This window comes from Lepidochelys kempii, chromosome 2, assembly GCF_965140285.1.
Source record: "Lepidochelys kempii isolate rLepKem1 chromosome 2, rLepKem1.hap1, whole genome shotgun sequence".
Classification (NCBI taxonomy): domain Eukaryota; kingdom Metazoa; phylum Chordata; order Testudines; family Cheloniidae; genus Lepidochelys; species Lepidochelys kempii.
In genome coordinates this window covers 154,947,203-154,969,664 of record NC_136381.1, presented here as the reverse complement: position 1 = coordinate 154,969,664, position 22,462 = coordinate 154,947,203, and the positions used below count along the sequence as shown (strand labels likewise).

The following is a 22,462-nucleotide window of genomic DNA, read 5'->3' as shown; positions in this document are numbered from 1 at the left end:
CCTTTAAAGAAGCCACTTGCCTAATGCCTGCTGCTGGGATAAGGTGGGAAAGGAGCTGACAAGGTCTGCCTTGTCAGTGGTAGGAAGCTGTTGTCAAACCTAGGCTTCTTTGAGTGCTAGATTACAATGCTTGCAATTCTCTAGTCCTTTTTTTTCAACTACCATAGCACCGTGCAATAGTTTGCCTTTCATTTATATGTAGATGTTGCAGCTTGTTTCAATTATTGAAGTCAGTGGGAGCTTGAGAATATGTATCCAAGGTCAAATTTGATCCCTCAGTCATTTAAGCCTCTTATTTCACTATTTAACTTTCTGGTGAGTTAGTAAGAATTCTAAATGTGCTTTGCTTCTGATCTGTCTGAAAGACAGCGTGGTTTGAATTATGGAGTAATCCCAGATATTTTCACTCAGAAGGGCAGTTACCCAAGTTTCTGGTTTAGGTTCTTTTTTGTTGTTTTAAATATATTGCATCTTTTTTAGAGCATTTGTCTGTATTCAGATGACATCCTGGTTCTTTTATAAGACAGGTTGTAGCCAGTCTGCAATTTGATTTTAACAATATTCAGAGATGTGTTATGGATAATGGTTTAATTTTGAGTAGAATGTAAACTGTTTTAATGTTGTTCAGATCTTGTCCCAGATTGCCTGCACACTGTGCTGTTAAATACTGTGGTTTGATAATTTTGTCTTGATTCTTTTGATTCTCCTTTAATACCTTTAGAATATATTTTGGAAAAGTTGTAAAGGATGGCAGATGACACTGGTATTTTTTCCTGTGTCATAGAAAGGAAGTTTTCAAGTTTTATCAGTTTAGGACTTAGCCATTTATTTCACTGTATTTGAAACCTGCCTTTAAAAATTCATGCTACAGTATTTCTGGCCCTTTCATAGAATCATAGAATATCAGGGTTGGAAGGGACCTCAGGAGCTCAACTAGTCCAACCCCCTGCTCAAAGCAGGACCATTCCCAATCAAATCATCCCAGCCAGGGCTTTGTCAAGCCTGTCCTTAAAAACTTCTAAGGAAGGGGATTCCACCACCTCCCTAGGTAACCCATTCCAGTGTTTCACCACCCTCCTAGTGAAAAAGTTTTTCCTAATATCCAACCTAAATCTCCCCCACTGCAACTTGAGACCATTACTCCTTGTTCTCTCATCTGCTACCACTGAGAACAGTCTAGATCCATCCTCTTTGGAACCCCCTTTCAGGTAGTTGAAAGCAGCTATCAAATCCCCCCTCATTCTTCTCTTCCGCAGACTAAACATCCCCAGTTCCCTCAGCCTCTCCTCATAACTCATGTGTTCCAGTCCCCTAATCATTTTTGTTGCCCTCCGCTGGACTCTTTCCAATTTTTCCACATCCTTCTTGTAGTGTGGGGCCCAAAACTGGACACAGTACTCCAGATGAGGCCTCACCAGTGTCGAATAGAGGGGAACGATCACGTCCCTCAATCTGCTGGCAATGCCCCTACTTATACATCCCAAAATGCCATTGGCCTTCTTGGTAACAAGGGCACACTGTTGACTCATATCCAGCTTCTCGTCCACTGTCACCCCTAGGTCCTTTTCTGCAGAACTGCTGCCGAGCCATTCGGTCCCTAGTCTGTAGCGGTGCATTGGATTCTTCCATCCTAAGTGCAGGACTCTGCACTTGTCCTTGTTGAACCTCATCAGATTTCTTTTGGCCCAATCCTCCAATTTGTCTAGGTCCCTCTGTGTCCTATCCCTACCCTCCAGTGTATCTACCTCTCCTCCCAGTTTAGTGTCATCTGCAAACTTGCTGAGGGTGCAATCCACACCATCCTCCAGATCATTTATGAAGATATTGAACAAAACCGGCCCCAGGACCGACCCTTGGGGCACTCCACTTGATACTGGCTGCCAACTAGACATGGAGCCATTGATCACTACCCGTTGAGCCCGACAATCTAGCCAGCTTTCTATCCACCTTATAGTCCATTCATCCAGCACATACTTCTTTAACTTGCTGGCAAGAATACTGTGGGAGACCGTATCAAAAGCTTTGCTAAAGTCAAGGAACAACACGTCCACTGCTTTCCCTTCATCCACAGAGCCAGTTATCTCATCATAGAAGGCAATTATATTAGTCAAGCATGACTTGCCCTTGATGAATCCATGCTGACTGTTCCTGATCACTTTCCTCTCCTCTAAGTGCTTCAGAATTGATTCCCTGAGGACCTGCTCCATGATTTTTCCAGGGACTGAGGTGAGGCTGACTGGCCTGTAGTTCCCAGGATCCTCCTTCTTCCCTTTTTTAAAGATGCGTACTACATTAGCCTTTTTCCAGTCATCTGGGACTTCCCCCGATCACCATGAGTTTTCAAAGAGAATGGCCAATGGCTCTGCAATCACATCTGCCAACTCCTTTAGCACTCTCAGATGCAACGCATCTGGCCCCATGGACTTGTGCACGTCCAGCTTTTCTAAATAGTCCCGAACCACTTCTTTCTCCACAGAGGGCTGGTGGAGATTTGTGTTAGGAGATTTGTACAGATTTGTGTTAGGAAGCCCAGTGAACAAATGCGGATACCTTAGTACAACATCCAAACACAGTGGCTGGATTCTCATTTCATCAGTTAGGTGCTGATGTAAATGGCCTTTTGTGTGCCTATATGCCAAATGTGGGATTTTGACACCCTGTTAAGGCCCGAGGGTGAAATCAAAGTCAAAGGAAATTTTACCACTGTCTTCAGTAAGGCCAGGATTTCACCTTGTCTTTGAAAATTGGAACCACAGACACTTTTTAATATGTATCATTGTATTTCATAAGACATGTTGGATGGCTTTCTTGGTTAGCAGAATATCTATAACTGTATATTTAACTTTTTTATGTATTTATATATCTACAGTCATCGCTAATATTTAGAATCAGATTAAATATGAACAATTGTTTCAAGATTCCTGAGCTTAATTTAGGTTTGGAGCATCATCATTTATCTGAAATTAGGCTGCAGAGTTTTGGGACTCTCTTCCATTGCTTAACAAGATTGGCAACATCAAAGAAGTATTTATACTTGTGCAGTCCAAGCGGCAGAAAGTTGTATTGGAATGCTCTTAATATCAGCCTACTGCATGATTGCTGTAGGCCAGAGAAAGTGCAATTATAACAAGACTTGGAACTCATGTAGCCCTTTTCATTCATTGATATCAAAATGCCATACAGTGGTGAGTAAATAGCACTATTCCTGTTTAATCATTGGGTAAATTGAGGTGCGGAGAAGTTAAGTGATTTGCCCAAGGTCACACAGTAGGTCAGTGACAAAGCTGAGAACAGAACTTAGCTCTGCGGACTCCCAGGCCTAGGCCTGAGCAAGTGCACCTCACTGCTTTGCTTAGATTGTGGCATCACTGCTCCTACCCAAAGATGTCCTTTGTTTCATTTAATTCAGAAGGTCACACTTTAAATATTTTAAATAAAAAAACCCCACTTTTTTGTGATATACTAAATAATATGTTAAGTTATTACATAAAAACAAAAGCCATGATGATGAGGGGCTTTACAATGGTTCTTTATAGACCATTAAAAATGATCAATCCCTCCTCCAAAGAGAAAAAAAAAATTGTATGAGGGCAAATTCATATTTTAGGATGGTAACGTTTAAAGTGTTAGAATTAGAAATGGGCTTTCCCTCCAAAATTTAGACACGGATCCTGGTTTCAAACACTCCAAGTTTGTAATGTAGGGTCTGCCCATTTTAAAAATAGAGGGTTTTTTTAAAAAGAAAATTCTGCTCTGGAGCTGTGTTTGAATTTTTGACACTCTCACATTTTAGATCCAATGTTTTGGTTTAAGCCTGTCCCTATAAGCATATCTAAAATGTAATTTGACTGATACTGTATCAAAATGAATAAACAGTTCAGTGATTCAGAATATTAAAAAAAAATGATACTCTGTGTTGGGATAATCATTTCTCATAGAAGGCCATCTGTTACAACAGACCTAAATCAATCTTAAAATGCCAAGATATGGATGCTATACCTTTTTTTACTAATACAGTGTGATTTTTATTTTATTTATTTATTTTTTAGGTGTAAAGGCTGGTTTAAAGCGGACATACTCTGCTATTACTCAGGAACAGCTGGAAGTGAGCAATATGCCACAGTGGAAACCATTGTTATATGCTGTGGCATTTCTACATACAACTGTTCAGGTTATTAATTAACTGTCTTACAATTACACTAAAAAACCATATTTCATAAATGAGAATATAATTAAGAACTTGAAAGCTGTGTTAAATATAAATAATGTGGTGGGCAAAATTGAACATGTAAAATGAGAACAGCCAAAAGATGTCACCCATACCCTAAACTGAAACATACCCCCAGTACTGAACTTACCTGCCCACACTGATCATATCCCTCCACCAGGAGACACCTGAGAGGAAAATAGATAATATACACCTTCACCCTCCATGAAAGATCTTTTCAGGAATTAATCAGGTGGCTGTCATTGAACTTTTTAAGAACAATTATGAAAATATTTCTATCCAGTCATTTGTAATACCTGCTCCTTTGCCTCTCCCTGTGGATTATATTAAAAAAATAAGATTTCAGTTAATTAATTCTGGGGCTGATTTTGTTCTCACACAAGTGTAAATCAAGAATAGTTTTATTGAAGTCAGTGGAGTAAACACAGTTAGAATCAAGCTCAGTGTCCCTTTAATTTCTATTGATGGTTAGTGGATTATTGCATTTTGAAGTGAGCTGTAGCTCACGAAAGCTTATGCTCAAATAAATTTGTTAGTCTCTAAGGTGCCACAGGTTCTCCTTTTCTTTTTGCAAATACAGACTAACACGGCTGCTACTCTGAAACCTGCATTTTTAGTATATTTCACAAATTCTTTTACACGTAGAATTTCTGTTACTAAACTTCACCCTTTTAAACATCTCCCTCCATTAGGAAAGACGAAAGTTTGGTCCGTTGGGCTGGAACATCCCTTATGAATTTAACCAAGCAGACTTTGCAGCCAGTGTGCAGTTTATTCAGAATCATTTGGATGCGGTTGACATTAAGCGTGGGGTGAACTGGAGCTGTGTTCGCTATATGCTTGGAGAAGTACAGTATGGTGGCCGTGTAACAGACAACCTTGACAAAATGTTGCTAAATACATTTGCTAGAGTGTGGTTTGGAGAGAGTATGTTTACTGACAAATTTTGCTTCTACAAAGCTTACATTATTCCAAAAGGCAAGACAGTTGAAGACTATCTCCAGCACATAGAGCAGCTGCCAATGGTCGATACACCTGAGGTAAAAATGTTTTAAGTTTTAAAGCATTAAGAGAGTTATACTAATTAAAGTGCTAGACTTTTCTAATCATCCATATATGGAACAGGGCAGAGCTCAGACAACAGACATTATGAAAATGAAAACAATTGTTCTCACTTAACAAGCCAGTGTTATCATCTGGGCCTGTTCCATTTTGAGAACAGGAAGTTGTTAGTTGAAGTTGAAATAAAAATGGATGCTCTTGACTTCTGTATCACTGTTATTAACTGTTCATAATGCATATACTATGAGGTTTACAAATGCCTCTGAAGATAACATGTATTGGAATTAAAATGCACCGAATATACAGACTTGTTTCTGAGACTATTTAATCCACCACCACCACGTGCTAGGTAATAATGTGAAAGGACTCCGTACTTGTAAAATTAAACTGTCTCTTTATTAAGAGAACTGTTTGCAGAGATCCTGATTGGTTTCCTGCTGCCTCCTCCAAACTCTTTCCTCCGGCAACCTGGGCTCCTCCCTCCAAGTTGCATGCAGGTTGCTGCAGGGATTGATCCATGAATGCCTTGTCTGCACTGGTGTTTTTTTATGCTAGTGTAGCTGCGCTGAGATAGCTACACTGGTGCAAATCTCTAGTGTAATTGTACTGTACCACTGTAAAAGGTGACTTGCACCAGTGTGGCTTTCTCTGGTTGGATAATGAGGTAAAATTAGTGTAGGCACAGTGCAACGTGACTACCGTAATGGCTCAGACCAGTGCAGTTTGTCCCGTGCAAAAAGCCCATTGTAGGCAAAGCCTGATTTTTACTTTGTAGTGGTATAATCCAGAATTGAAGGTTCCTCTTCTAATTCCAAGAAAGGAAACCACAGAGGTACTTCCAAACATACAGAATGGACTATCGGGATTCTACAAAAGAGCTGCAAAAATAGATGACATCATCTGAGTTCTTGATGGGAGAGAAGCAACTGTGGAAAAGCGCTGGATAAAATATCTCTCTAAAGATACTTGGTCAGATCCCCTAGCTCCATTGATTTTGGGTGAGATTCTGACCCACCATCTGTCCAGGATTCTCATTTCTGGGTCTTAGCTTCTTAATGCAACTCCCTTAGCTATTAAGGTTTTGGAGCCTTAAGGCAGCAATAGCGGGGTAAGTGCAAGCCAGACTCCCTACTGGCTGATGTGCACCTTCCCCAGCTGAGTGTAAATGCTGCTCTCCCAACATTCCAGTGGATCCATTTTGATCATAGTCAGTGAAGCAGGTCACCACAGGAACTGCATCCCGTCAGCTTCAGCTCTTTCCCAGATCTCAGTTCTGGTTCCTGCACCTGCTTTTCGTCAGTGTTTTGAAGCCTGCTTCAGAATTTGGGGGCTTATTTTCTCAGTATTTTGTTGCCTGCCAATCCAGATTTGTGGGTTTTTTTTTAATATACGGGAGTTCTGCCTTTCACTTCAATGGTGTAGGATTGAACCCTGAATATGCAAAGATCTCTTTCTCCTACAAAAGACTGACCCAGATTCTCACAGGTCATGAGGAAAGTGACAACTTCCTTCTGTCACTCCAAGCTCCTTCTGAATTGCTGTTGGAAACCCCTGACCTTTTAAGCTCAGTCTTCTCTGGTCCAAGAAGGATATTGTATTAGTCAAGACAGTATAATTTTTGTTTCCTCCTATCTCCATTTTTGGTTAAGAAAGACAGATTGAATAAATCTGACTGCTGTATCATTGCTCCTTTGATGAAATTCAACCTTCGCATTAGTAAATCAGAATAAACACTGTCTTCTGAAGAGAGCTATTGAATTCAGAAATCCCTTTGAAATGCACTTAGATTTTAGACAGGAGGGAGTGGAGTGTTTACGGCCGGATTTGAAACTCAATAGTCAGTTGAAAAACTAAGGGGTACAGTTCTGGATTCCTTATGCATCCAAAACACCCTTTAAATTGAGTTTCTAGATTAGTGTCCAGAAGGATTAAGGACACTGAACTGCCCCAGGATAATACAATTTTTCTGTTTTTTCTTTATTCTCCCATGCATGCACAAAGATGCACACAAGACCAAATTCATCCCTGGAGTAACTTCTCTAACTTCAGTGAAGTTACTCCAGGGATAAATCTAGCCCTCAGTTTAGGACTATAATTTACATACACAAAGGAAGACATTTTCTCTTATTTTGAACTAAGACAGAGGCATTACTACAACTTCACTCTAGCAAAAATGAAGCTTTTCTGTTTTTAAAATGATAAAGATGATATGGTTCCTGCCAGCCATATCCTAATTCCTTTGCCCGGAGAAAATCTCACTCTCTTCAACAAAAGAGATCAGAAAATCATGAACATCTTTAATCTCCAAATGCTTTATTGTATTCCATGATAGTCAATACAGATGTAATACTGTGCATTGACTCTTTCACATATTTCTAAATACGCAGGTTGTATTAACTTTACAAGTTCTATCTGTGAAATATGTTTTAAATCCTACTTGGAGCCTAATTCAATGGGAATTGTGTGCACACACTGTGTCTGCAAGTAGAACTGGATCTATGACAATAACACTTTCAGGGCCAGATTCCCAGGTGGTTTAAACTGGTGCAGCTCCATTTACTCTGATGCACTTACACCAGCTGAAGATCTGACTCTGAATTTTTAAAGTTGCAAGCATAACAATATTAAATTTAATCGTTTTATGCCTTTTATTCTTAATTTTACTGATAATTAAAAGTGTCTTGTGTATATGAAATGAGCTGATGTCCACAGTCCAGTTCCTGATGGACAAGAATCACCATCCAAATGGACAGTTAAAGACTTACTGATAGTCTCAGCAGAGAATACAAAGATTGAATAAGCATGAAGTCTGAACTGTTGTTATCTTCTATGGTTGCTGTTTTTAGGTCAGGACTGAAGCAGGGGAGGGCATAGGTCACTGCTCATGTTATACCTCTTTCAGACTAAATAAAAGAATCAAGTCTTCACAGCCAGGGGAAAAAGACTTAAAACCAGAAAGACATAACACATCCAGAATATATCTCTGTTCATAACATCTGTATGGGTGCTCTTAAATATATATACAGCTTGGGTTTTGTTTTTTATTGTCCATGTTTTAGAACCTAATCCACCAGTACCACTCCTAACAAATAAATTAGAGAAAAGAGAAAATTAAAAAGAAAGACAACTTGGGGGTGGGGAGTCAGAAATGGAAAATGATGGAAAAGTAATGATAAAGGAAACATCATAATTACTAATATTTATGTCTTGTACAATACCATACATGTGCATATCTTTCACATGACTATATACTGAAGTAGTCAGTACTGTAGTCACTAGTAACTTTTCTGTTAAAATTAATAGGTCACGGAAAGCATTTTCTGAAACAAATGGATAAGGTGATTTGGCTGGTTTTAGGGGGTGCATATTCATTCACAGCTTACGTTAGAGTTTTTTTATAACTTGATCCAGATGCTTAGCTAGTTTAGATCAGTGTAACCCCATTGACCTTAATGAGGCTATGCTGATTTATACTATCTAAGGATCTGCTCCCTTGTCTTTTTCTTTTGTGTAGACTATTAACTGATATATATTTTAAAAAATCAATATAGTGTATTAACAAGAGCACTCTATTTTTTTTAGACATAATTCTTCATTTTTTTCTTATTGTGTCCTTTTTTTATCTTAAGGTATTTGGACTTCACCCTAATGCAGACATAACTTATCAGACTAATATGGCTAATGAGACATTAAGCACAATAGTTAGCATTCAGCCTAAAGACAGTAGCAGTGGAGGAGGGGAAACCAGAGAAGCAATGGTACAGCGTCTTGCTGATGAGATGCTGGAGAAGTTGCCATCAGACTACATCCCTCATGAGGTACAAATATATACAGCAAGACACTGCTGCATAGATACATATGAATTATTATATATGCCATTCATGTGGAAACACTTCTCTGTGCAACTTTTAAAGTATTTTAATTAATGAAATAACTCACACTTTATTAAAAGTATAAGTGTTCTGGTTTATTATCTAAAGTGTATATACATCAAAAAGTTACATATGAAGAAATAATGGTTAGTTACATAGTATTTAAACACTAACATGACATGCTGTCTGGAAGTGGTGGTGAGTCTTGCATTAGTGTTTGAATAAAAGAAAGTGGATATTATTGTTGTTTTATTTTATTACATTAACATTTGTCAAAGGTGCGGATGGCTCCTTAGGCGGCAAGCAAAAGCAGGATCTCATACCAAATATGCTTGCCAGAGTTTCAGGTGACTAATGGTGACATAAATGCAGGGTAGAGCTCTGCAGAGCTTTAATAATCTAGATGAGTTTTAAATTATCGAGGAAGCGGATGTGGTATGAGTGGAGAGACATGAAAAGAGCTGGAGCAGCAAGCAAGGAAGAAGAGCTTGGAGATAACAGTTTGGATAGTCTGTAAAGAAGGGAAATATGTTTCAGGAAAATCAGTGAGAGATTGTGTCGGTTAAGGCATGGCCAAGAACTCTGACAGGGGAAATAGACAGGAAGGGACAGATTCTAGACATGCTGTGAATGAAGAAGCAACAGAGTTTAGCAACAACTGAATATATTGGTATTTCTTCCTACTCACTGGATACTTGGTTGTGTTACCAGATTCCCAAAGACTCCCACTTTTCAGTACAGAAGAAGACAAACATCTAATTGAGTAATAAAATGAAAGTAGAAACTGCAAACTATGGATGAGCTATGGCAGAATGTTCGCCTCTGGTATAATCTGAAAGCTTAGAACAAAGCAAGAGTCTCTGATAGAGCCCCTGTCTTCTTCCTTATCCATCTGGGGCAGCTACCTGATCTGAGCTCACTGACTATCAGAACAAACTGACCCATTTTCCCCATGGTGTATGCCTCTTCATATATTGATGTTCTCCTGTAGCCCTTCAGATAAGTAGAACATCACTCATAAAAACAGAATTTAAAATATCTCCAAATAATACTGTGACACAACACCCCATATTCATCCCTTTAATATTAGTATGATATGATTATGGCATACTTATGGTGCATTTTGTACAAGATGCATCATGTAAGGTGTCATTGGAAAAGTTATGATTTGCTGAATATGATTATCCTGTTTGTATGCATGTATAATTTTTGTATCTAAAATTATGAATATTGACTATGTATTTATATTTCAAATGTAGTTACACCTGGGTGATGCCCACTGGGCAAGAAGCTTCCAGTCTAGATAGTTGGCTGTGAAGGGCCTACTCAGGGTAAAGGGCCATTAGGAAAAACAATAGGCCTTAGGAGAAGCTTATCCCCTACCTGGTGAGCCTTCCTGAGAACGCTTCAGACAGTCTGTAAGTAATGGCTGCTATGACTCAGCAGGGCATGCAAGGGCATGTGACCAGACCACATGACACTGATCTCCATTTTGGGTACTTGTATTTTTCCACAAACTGGCTGGGAACTGTTTTTAGAGCAAAGGGTTCCTGCCATATGTTAAAGCTATATAAGGCAGGGAATGACCTCATCTGTGGTTCTTCACTCCCCCACAACTCAACACCTAAGAGAAGCTCGAAAGGAAAAGGACTTGGAACGGGGGTGGGGAGCCTGAGCTGTAAAGCAAGTGCAGCTAGTGCCTTGAGAATCTGCAAGCTTGCTTGTATCATCAGTCAGGGTGAGAAATTGCTAATTCATATCCAATCTTTCTAGTATTTTAGGCTTAGTTTGTGGTTTTGTTTAAACATAAAACACATTCTTCATGTTGCAGGGGTAGACATATTAATGAGCTTACAGTGTACAGATCTCTGTGCAGTGCAAGATGGTATAATTTTGGTTTTATACTCCAGAGTGGGGTGCATGCCTGCGGAGCTGGAAAACTGGCTGGTGTCTACTGTTTGCAATCAGGTAGCCCAGTTTGGGTGGATGTCACCACCTGCTGTTGTGTTGGGGGATAACAGTGCCTGGGTTGAGGCTGGATGTGTCCCCAACCTAGCTGTGTGTCTTAGAAGGATGCCACAGTTCCCACAGCTCCCAGACTGCACCCCAAGGGTGACAACCTGTCACAAAAACAACTTTAAACACTTAATGAGATTACATCAAAACAAGTGACAAACAATTGAAACTGTCCTGCACATCGTAAGATCCCCTTTAGTTTTCCCATTTCACATACAGAAGAAACCGGAGAGTTCTGTTGCTTCCAAGCCTCCTCGCTCAGGGGCTTACATAACAGATAACAAAGAGTTCTTCTTCAAGGAGTGTCCCTGTGGGTGCTCCACTTTTGGTGTCTTGGTGCCCTTGTAATCAGAGATTTGTAGTAGCAGTGCCCTGATTGGCTGTGCATGCGCAGCAGCCATCTCGCGCCACTCCAAGCAGGTACCTAGCATGAGCAGCCAACCGACCCCCAGTTCCTTTTTACCGCCCTTGGCTTGAGTCAGAGCGACAGCAGCACCCCTTCAACTCCATAGATAGATCATGGTCCTTCCTTTTTTCTTGTATCCTCTCAATTCTAGTTAACTTCAGTTAACATTACTTTTAATTTCCTCCATATTAAAAAAAATTAGTGTAGTTTTCCCCCACTCGCCACCCGGCGGGCCTCCACCAACAATGACTGCTTTAAAATGGACTACCCTGTTTTTCTCCAGTGCTGGACCTCCCTCAGGCATGCCTGGTTCTCCTGCATTTAACAATGCCTGACCTGCAGGTTATTGATACCAGTTTCAGATGGCCGTGCTCAGTGCATCTGCTGTCTCGAAGAGACCCAATTCCCCAAAAGTGTCCTCATTGTAAAAAACTGAATGCCAGGGACCTCCAACTTAAGTCACTCATGATGAAGAAATCCCTCAGGCCAGCCTCCGACCCAGAGACCAGGACGCCTCTTGACCAATGGTCGCCAGCAGCCTCAGACAAGGGCTGCACTACCAAGACTGCTTCTAAGGACTCTGTCTCTAAAAAGGTGACCAAACACCAGTCTCAGTCATCACCACAGCGAGATCTGCCTAAAAAGAAATGGTGTCCTGGTGAAAAATCTTCCCTGGTACTGAGGGCACCAAGAGCCCCGGTACCAAGACTTCCCGAGGAGCCAAGGACTGGTATGGGCAGGCTCTCAGTCAGGTGCATAATCTAAAGTCAAGCTCCCTAGCTCAGCACCGACCGTGCCGAAGAACATCCCAACACTGACCAGTGTAATGGCACCACCTGCTGCACACACACAGCTCAGTAAGACCTTGGCACTGATAGTTCTGACCCTTTCCTCTCAGACTGCGCTGCCATTCCTGGCACCGAGCTTTCTGGTACCGCAACTTTTCACCAGACAGGCGTACCTGGCAGTTTCTTCTATGCTAGGGATCCCCCTATTCGGTACCGATGGTAGCCCAGTGAGGCGCGGACTAAGTCAGATCATTACCCCTGGGGTTTCAGCTCCACCTCAATCCAGTGATGATGAGGAGGAGGTTGACTCAGGACTGTACACCCCTGGCCACTCCTCTCCTAAAGCTGGACCCTCATATCACCAGTAACTGGTAGACACGTGAGCCTGTCAACCCCCATCCTGGCTGCCACCTCCTATGGCACTCCCACCCAACTGGCCATACTGGGACCCAGGGGCCATTTATAGGGCCCAGAACATTAGAGCACCTAACCCACTGGTCACCAAAACACCCCGCTCTCCCGCACCAACGGACCCAGCACCTTCAGAGGCCCAGGATGAGGAGACTGACGAGCAGGCAGACGCACCTGAAGGAGACACCTTGCCACCTACACATATCTCATCCAGATGAAACAATCATGCCACCACCCTCCGCATCGGGGGATGACTTCAAGTCCTTTCAGGATCTTTTCAAGAGGGCAGCAGACTCCCTCAACGTCGCCTTGTCTGAGATCCCTGAGACCCAACATAAGCTCACTGACATTCTCCAGGCATGCCCATCAGCAAAAATAGAACTGCTTATTAACATTGCCATAATGGACCTTGCAAAAACCATCTGGCAGATGCCAGCCACGGCCCCTCCTTTCTGCAAAAGGTCGGACAAAAAATATTATGTGCTGGCAAAAGGGCCTGAATTTCTCTTCACCCACCCCACTCCTAATTCACTGGTCATGGAGGCAGTAAATCAGAGGGGCAAATGGCAACCATCTAGATCCACCCCTTACGTCAAGGACAGGAAGAGGCTATACCTCTTTGGCCACAAAACCTATTTTTCCGCCACCTTGCAATTCCGCATCACTAATTAATCTGCACTGCTTGCAGAATACACACACAAAACCTGTTTTCTACAATGTCATCTTCTATTGAAAATCTTTTATTGAAAATATAAGAGGACAAGAGAAGCGTGTAAGTCCAACATCTCCGAAGGGTCTCTCATCACAAAGACTGCCCTCCACGCCTCTCTCAATTCCGCAGACACAGCAGCATGCTCCATTGCGACCTCCATGGTCATGTGTCAGGCATCTTGGCTCCACCGCTCAGGATTCCTGAGAGAGGTACAAGCTGCGGTTGAGGACCTACCCTTTGAAGGTCAGAAACTGTTTGCCAAATCCACCAATGCGTACTTGCGCATACTTTAAAGGATTCCCAGGCCACCTTAAAGACTCTCAGCATCTGTGTCCCTGGAAACATGAAAAAGCAGGGCAGGTTTTATAACCAAAAATTCCAGGCTACACCATGCTCCCAGCCTCAAAGACACCATACCCAACGCCTAAACAGAGGCAGACAGGACAAAGGCAGAATCAAGACCAGCCTTCCACATCCCAGCCTTCCACTTCTAAGCCATCATTTTGAAGGTCTGTTCAAGGGCCTGAAACCTCTACAATCTCTAATTCCGGATCTCAACCCCACTTCAACACCGTTTGGGGACCCCTGGTACCATATTACCCAGTCTGGAACAATATCACCACAGACAGATGGGTCCTGGAAATTATCCATCAGGGTTACTTCATCCCATTTATTTCTAACCCATCTACCCACCCCCCTACCCTGTCCCTCTTCAGGGAGCCCTCTCATGAGCTCCTATTACATCAGGAAATAAAGCACCTCCTGCAATTAGGGGCCGAGGAAGCTGTACCAGCTCAACACAGGAGAAGAGAATTTTATTCCCATTATTTCCTCACTCAGAAAAAGAACGGCGGATGGAGACCCATTCTGCAATTATGCAAACTCAACAAGTTTGTGAGAACACAGCGATTCAAAATGGTGGCCCTATCGATGATGATTCCAGCATTAGAGAAAGGAGATTGGCTCTTGTCCCTCAACCTGCAAGAGGCTTTCTTTCATGTCACCATTCACCCAGTGCACAGAAGATTCTTGCACTTCACCCTAGGACATCAACATTACCAATACAAAGTGCTACTCTTTGTACTGTCAACCACCCCAAGGGTCTTTTCCAAGGTCCTCGCCATCACTGCAGCTCAACTTCACAGACTAGGGGTCATGATTTTTCCATACCTGGATGACTGCCTGTTAAGAGCACCAACACGGCGGGCAGCACTAGAAGCCACACATACCCCAGTAGCCCTCTTTATGAACTGCAGACTTCAAATAAATCTTCAGAAGCCCACTTTGGTCCCTGTCCAACAACTGGAATTTATAGGGGCCTATCTCGATTGCCTCACAGCAACAGCAAGGTTACCCCATCAGCAATTCCTCAATTTAATCACTCTGATTTCTATGGTCATGGACCAGGGTGGGCATATCGAGTGCTGGCTCTGGGAGTGGGGTTGGAGTGTGGGCTCCCCCCGGATGTTACTTACCTTGGGCTGATCCCAGTCGATGGCACAGTGGGGCTAAGGCAGGCTCCCTGCCTGTCCGGGCCCCACACCATTCCCGGAAGGGGCCAATGCCCCTCTCTGCAGGCACCACCCCCGCAGCTTCCATTGGCCACAGTTCCCCATTCCTGGCCAATGGGAGCTGCAGGGGGTGGTGCTTACAAGCAGGAGCAGCGTGTGGAGACCCCTACCCCCCCCGACCCTGGGACCACGGGGGTGTGCTGGCTGCTTCCGGGAGTGGCGTGGGGCTGGGGCAGGCAGGGAGCCTGCTTTAGCAGCAGCCCTGCTGCACCAGACTTTTAGTGACTGGAGATTGCGATCAACTGGGAGAGTCTCCAGGACTGACCAGTTGATCGCGATGAACCAGTTGGTGACCACTGATCTAAATCAACCAACATACTTACCTGTGTTTTTCCCAACACCACATGCCAACAACAGGGAAGCGTCTCTTCACACATTCAACGTCTGAAGAGCACTAGCCTTTTACCTAGAAAGAACAAAAACATTTAGAAAATCGTCTCTCTCTTTTTCTCTCTAAAACTGAACGATCAAAGGGTCAGACCATCTCTAAACAGAGACTCACTAAATGGCTGTCGGGCTGTATCCATTTGTGTTACCAGCGGAACAACCTCCCTGTTCCACCAAGAGTCCACATACACTCCACCAGAGTGTTATCAACATCAGTAGCATTTTTTAATGACATACCCATCCTGGATATTTGCAGAGCAGCTATCTGGGCTTCTGCCCACACTTTTACTAAACACTACGTTCTCAAGCAACAATCAGCTGCAGATGCACAGTTTGGACTCTCGGTGCTAGCCACCATCAATAAACCAACTTCAAAGCCCCCCCTCCACTGAGGGGTACTGCTCCATAGTCACCTAAAGTGGAGCACTCACCCCTGTGCTCCTCGAAGAAGAACAGAAGGTTACTCACACTGTGCAGTAACTGAGGTTCTTCGAGATGGTTGTCCCTGTAGCTGCTCCACTACCGAGATATACTTCACACCTCCTCCCTTCTACTTCCGAGTGTCATGCTGATCCTCTGGGGTAGAGAAGGAACTGGCGGTCGGTTGGCTGCGCATGCTAGGTAGCCACTCAGAGCGGCGTGAGACAGCTGCTGCCCATGTGCAGCCAACTGGGGCACTGCTACTACAAATCTGCAATTACAAAAACAGGGCACCAAGTGGAGCCCTAAAGTGGAGCACTCACAGGGACAACCATCTCAAAGAACCTCAGTTACTGCACAGGGTGAGTAACCTTCTCATCTGAAGTAAAATGATAGGGTCCAATCTCTCCATATGTGTGAGGATAGATGCAAATATAAATGTCAACTCATCATGCAGTTAGGTTTGTAATTGTCATAAACATACAGCTAAGGGTAGCATAAAATCCCCCCTTTAGCTGTAAAGGGTTAAGAAGCTCAGATAACCTGGTTGGCACCTGACCAAAAGGACCAATAAGGGGAGAAGATACTTTCAAATCTGTGGGGGAAGGTTTTTGTTTTGTTTCTTTGTGTTCTCTCTGCGTCAGCAAGGAACCAGGGCAGGGAAAATGCATCTCCTAAAGCCATACCTGAACTAAGCAAATAAGATTACAAATTTAAGTAATAGGAAGGAAATGCGTTAGATTATCTTTTGTTTTAGCTTGTGAATTTTCCCTATGCAAAGAGGAAGATATATTCCTGTTTTTTGGAACTTGAAAGTTTTGCCTAGAGGGGAATCCTCTATGTTTTAAATCTTATTACCCTGTACAATTATCCTCCACCCTGATTTTACAGAGGTGTTTCTTTTACTTTTTCTTCTTTATAATAAAAGTTCTGTTTTTAAGAATCTGATTGGGGTTTTTAGTGCCCTAAAAACCCAAGGGGCTGGTCTGTGCTCACCTTGTTTACTCTCAAGCCTCCCCAGGAAAGAGGGTGAAGGGCTTTCGGGGATATTTTGGGGAAACAGGAACTCCAAGTGGCCCTTTTTTCTAAATCTTTGTCTAATTGGTTAGTCTCTAAGGTGCCACAAGTCCTCCTTTTCTTTTTGCGAATACAGACTAACACGGCTGCTACTCTGAAACCTGTCACTTGGTGGTGGCAGTGATACCGTTCCAAGGACAAGGAAGAATTTGCCTTGGGGAAGTTTTAACCTAAACTGGTAGAGATAAACTTAGGGGGTCTTTCATGCCGGTCCCCACATCTGTACCCTAGAGTTCAGAGTGGGGCGGGAATCCTGACAGTAATGAAAAAAAATTTGCCTTACAGATTGAAAAACATCACTAGGGAATATAATGATGGAATTCTAAAGGCATTATTGCTGATTGGAGGTCAGCTGCGTAATCCAAGTGACAATGTTTTTTCCCTATATACGATTTGCTCTAAATACATTTCAGCTTTAAATTCCCCTCTGTTGTGGTGTCTTTGTTATTCCACAGCGCCATGTGACCCCCCTTAACCAATAAGAGAGCTGTAACAGTAATGATAGGATGATTTTGTATACATCCCCCTCCCGGATTTCATCCTACCTACCTTGAACTGGTTGCTGGTGCCACTCTAAAGCAGCTCTGTTTGTGGTGGGAGTGGCAAGGGGGAGGGGCATCTCCCTGAACTTGCCTTTCCTCCACAGCCCTACCATATTTTGGAAGGGGATATCACCTCTCAAAATGGTGTCCTCCCCAAATCTGCTGACAGGGCAGTACAGGGGCTGGGGGGAGACTAATGAAAATGATTCCAAAGCATTATCTTAATTTGCAGTTTTGAAGTAGAAGTAGATTGAAATTCCTGAGCTGCTATAGTAACTTCCTTGGTGTCACATTATGGGATGCAACCCAGACCAGTGAAAAGTTGTGTCACTGCCTGACCTATGACCCTGGTTGCCTTAAAATGCTTTGCTGGTGTAGCTCCCTTATCTGGATGCTCCCAGCCAGCATATAAGCCTGCATTGAATTTCTGTGTCATAAGCAGCCCTGGTTCAGCAACTCTGACTACAGCCGCCTGCTTCTTACACCACAGCCACATTCTGGTCTCCACCAGCCTTGGTTACTATTAGCCAAGTGACCCCAACATATCCCCAGTAAATGTACCTTCATTGTCTCTGCCTGATAACCCAGGCTGGTTAGATAAGCAAATACACAGTTCTTTATGATCCAGACATGCTGAGTCCCAAACCAACTTCTGAGCTTTGATGGTTCTGTTTACAGCATATGTAAATTGCAACTCCATTGTCACTGGTCACCCTGCTTCATTTGTATTTGACCTGAGCAGACCTGTTTCGTTCAAATTCACTTTAAAACATAGTATCAAAGAACATCCATAACTCCACATGTAGTATAGTTACATATCTTCCACTGTGATACTATTCACCAGTGTTTTCAAGTGATACCTCACAAGGCATATTTTGTAGAAATATCAGCAATGCTTAGGGTGATACTTGGTCACTAATCTTGGTTCATGGTAACGGCCTTTCCACTGGAACTCAAAGTACTGTGTTACCCATGCACATCTGAGTAAGGATCATGCATGCTAGGACCATGACATTATAGAAACAGTAAGAACTAGTATGACTGTGATTTTTGTTGCCTCCTTTCTGAAATTGTTGTATTTCGTGTTAACAGACATCTGTTTACATTCCACTTCCCCATCCAACTGTGACTTGATAAAATATATACAACTAGTGAGGAAATATTTTTACCTGGGCTTTTTGTAATTAGTTTGTTTCATCTCAGAGAAGGCTCTTTTGACTAATGGGTTCTGTCTTCAGGTTTCCTTTCTGCCAGGCAGGTTGGTTTCTTAATGTAATTCTACAATAGGGATCAGGAAATGAGTGATCTTGTTGGTTGATACAGAATCTAATGCAAAACAATCAATCATGACTCAAAATGTATGCACTTCATCATGTAATTAACAATAAGATTTCCAAGAACAGGACTGTACTGTAATTAGCAAAACTCACAGGAGGTCACGATTTGAGTCTCATCTCAATGAAAACAAAGGCATGACAGGTTGTGAATTACTGGTATGTCATTAATTCAAAGCCTTGTGTTGTGTTGTACTTGATGGTCAAGGCTGAGTGCTATGAATGCAGCTATGGATGAATTAATATAGTGTGGTTCTTGCATTGATACATTTCATTGCTATTATGGAATATACAGAGGTATATATATATATTAAACTCCCAAGGTACAGCTTTTCTCTGACCTCGGATGGGTAGATGCTGCTACCACCCAAGTGCAGAACCACTTTGAGAACCCAGGAAGGCGCACTTGGGAATTCCTTCCTGTGGGGTACCCTCAAGCCCTCCCCCCTCCCGGGGAAAGCTGAGCAGCAAAAACAAAGGAAATCAGCTGTTGCCACCAGCTAGTTTAAAAAAAAATGTGCACAAACCTCTTAAGACACAGAACTCCAATCCTGTTCTTTAAAAAGGTAAATTTTATTTAAAAAAATAAAGGAAAGAAAATACACCTGAAAACTCAGGCTATTGCTAAATTTAAAAAGAACCCAAATACAAGAATTAAGCTTCAAGAATAGCTTTCTTAAGGTCCAATTTAAAGGTTACAAGCAAAACAAAAGCACCTGGGGTTAGCACAGAGGAATCCACAAGCCATAAAGAAATAAAAGAGATAAACCTAATTGCATCTTCCTAGACATTTCCTGATCTACTTACATATCTGGGGTTTCGAATGAGTAGTTTTTAGGTATAATACAGATGATTCTTCAGACCTGGCCCAAAGTTTCTTACAGCATCGCTGCTCTAACCCCCTCTCCCCGGGAGAACAACCACAGACAGACAAAGGGGAAGTTTTTCCCTCAATTTTAAAAAGTTCTAGCCTTCCCATTTGGTCAGGTGACCACTCACTTCCTTTTACCTATGCTTAGCAGTGAGACTTTTTTAACCCTTTACAGGTAAAGCAAGTAGAGAACAGTTACTAAGGCCATGTCTACACTACAAAAGTACTCCAATTCTACAGAAGTCGATTTTTGGGAACAGATTGTATAAAGTCAAGTGCATGCGTTCACACTAAGCACATTAATTCGGCAGTGTGCGTCCACAGTACTGTGGCAAGCGTCGATAATCCAAGCGTGCACTGTGGGTAGCTATCCCACAGTTCCCGCAGTCCCCACTGCCCATTGGAATTCTGGGCTGAGCTTCCAGTGCCTGATGGGGCCAAAAATTTGTCGCGGGTGGTTATAGGTAAATGTCATCAGTCAACCCTCCCTCCCTCCCTCCCTCCATGAAAGCAACAGCAGACAATCATTTCGTGCCCCTTTCCCTGGGTTGCCCGAGCAGATGCTATAGCATGGCAAGCATGGAGCCCGTTCAGCTCACCACAGCAGTTATGACCATTGTAAACACTTCGCGCATTATCGTGCAGTTTATGCAGAACCAGCACCTGAAAAAGCAGGCGAGGAGGTGACGGCAGCGCGGTGATGCGGACATGAACACAGATTTCTCTAAAACCTTAGTCCCCAGCAATTTGGAGATCATGATGTTTCTGGGGCAGGCTCATGCCGTGGAACGCCGATTCTGGGCCCAGGAAACAAGCACAGAGTGGTGGGACCGCATAGTGTTGCAGGTTGGGGATGATTCCCAGTGACTCCGAAACTTTCTTATGCGTAAGAGCACTTTCATGGAACTTTGTGACTTGCTTTCCCCTGCCCTGAAGCTCAAGAATACCAAGCTGAGAGCAGCCCTCACAGTTCACAAGCGAGTGGCAATAGTCCTGTGGAAGCTTGCAATGCCAGACAGCTACCGGTCAGTTGGGAATCAATTTGGAGTGGGCAAATCTACTCTGGGGGTTGCTGTGATGCAAGTAGCCAACGCAATCCAACTGAGCTGCTGCTATCAAAGGTAGTGACTCTGGGAAATGTGCAGGTCACAGTAGATGGCTTTGCTGCAATGGGATTCCCAAACTGTGGTGGGGCCATAGATGGAACGCATATCCCTATCTTGGGACCAGACCACCAGGGCAGCCAGTACATAAACTGCAGGGGTACTTTTCAATGGTGCTGCAAGCACTGGTGGATCACAAGGGACATTTCACTAACATCAGTGTGGGGTGGCCGGGAAAGGTTCATGACGCTTGGGTCTTCAGGAACTCTGGTGTGTTTAAATGTCTGCAGGAAGGGATTTACTTCCCAGACCAGAAAATAACTGTTGGGGATGTTGAAATGCCTATAATTATCATTGGGGACCCAGCCTAACCTTAAAGCCCTGGCTCATGAAGCCATACACAGGCACCCTGGACAGTAGTAAGGAGCTGTTCAACTATAGGCTGAGCAAGTGCAGAATGGTGGTAGAGTGTGTATTTGGATGTTTAAAGGGTCACTGGCGCAGTTTACTGACTCGCTCAGACCTCAGCGAAACCAATATTCCCATTGTTATTGCTGCTTGCTGTGTGCTCCACAATCTCTGTGAGAGTAAGGGGGAGACGTTTATGGCAGGGTGGGAGGTTGAGGCAAATCGCCTGGTCGCTGAATACATGGAGCCAGACACCAGGGCAGTTAGAAGAGCACAGCAGGAAGCGCTGCACATCAGAGAAGCTTTGAAAACCAGTTTCATGACTTGCTAGGGAACCGTGTGACACTATTTGTTTCTCCTTGATGAAAACCCGCCCCCTTGGTTGACTCTAAATTCCTTGTAAGCCACCCACCCTCCCCCCTTCGGTCACAGCTTGCTTGCAAAGGAAATAAAGTCACTATTGTTTAAAAACCATGTATTCTTTATTAATTGATTATAAAAATAGGGAGATAACTCACAAGGTAGCCTGGGTGGGGTGTGGGAGGAGGGTAGGAGGGAAGGAAAAGGCCACTTTAAAACTTCTTGAATGACAGCCTTCTGTTGCTTGGGCTGTCCAGTGGGGTGGAGTGGTTGGGTGCCCGGAGCCTCCCCCACTGCGTTCTTGGGCATCTGGGTGAGGAGGCTGTGGAACTTGGGGAGGAGGGAGGGCAGTGAAACAGGGGCTGCAGCAGCAGTCTGTGATCCTGCTGCCATTCCTGAACCTCCACCAGATGCTGGAGCATGTCCGTTTGATCCCGCAGTAGCCCCAGCGTTGCATCCTGCCTCCTCTGATCTTCCTGCCGCCACCTCTCCTCACGTTCATTGGCCACTTTCCTGTACTCTGCTATTGTGTCCCTCCACACATTCTGTTGAGCTCTGTCAGTGCCAGACAACTGCATGAGCTCAGAGAACATTTCATTGCGCGTGCGTTTTTTTCACCGCCTTATCTGAGATAGCCTTTGGGACGGAGGAGGGAGGCTTGAAACATTTGCAGCTGCTGGAGGAAATAAAGGGAGTGAAGTATTTAAAAAGATACATTTTACAGAACAGTGGCTATACTCTTTCATGGTGAACAACACTATTCACATTACATAGCACATGAGATTTTGGTACAAGGTCGCATTTTGCATCTTATATTGAGTACCTGCAGCTTTGGTGTTAGAAATCACACACGCAGTGCTGGGCAACAGAATTTGGCTTGCAGGCAGCCATGGT

General features: G+C 43.3%; 1 protein-coding gene across 1 annotated transcript in view; it reads left to right on the top strand.

Annotated features, from left to right (window-relative positions):
• Positions 1-22,462, top strand: part of LOC140907170 (dynein axonemal heavy chain 5) — a 268,060-nt gene that overhangs the window by 218,503 nt on the left and 27,095 nt on the right. Inside the window, exons 71-73 of the mRNA XM_078851322.1 lie at positions 4,050-4,171; positions 4,921-5,268; positions 8,920-9,108. Coding sequence (XP_078707448.1) covers positions 4,050-4,171; positions 4,921-5,268; positions 8,920-9,108 — 659 coding nt within the window. The remainder of the gene's footprint in view (positions 1-4,049; positions 4,172-4,920; positions 5,269-8,919; positions 9,109-22,462) is intronic.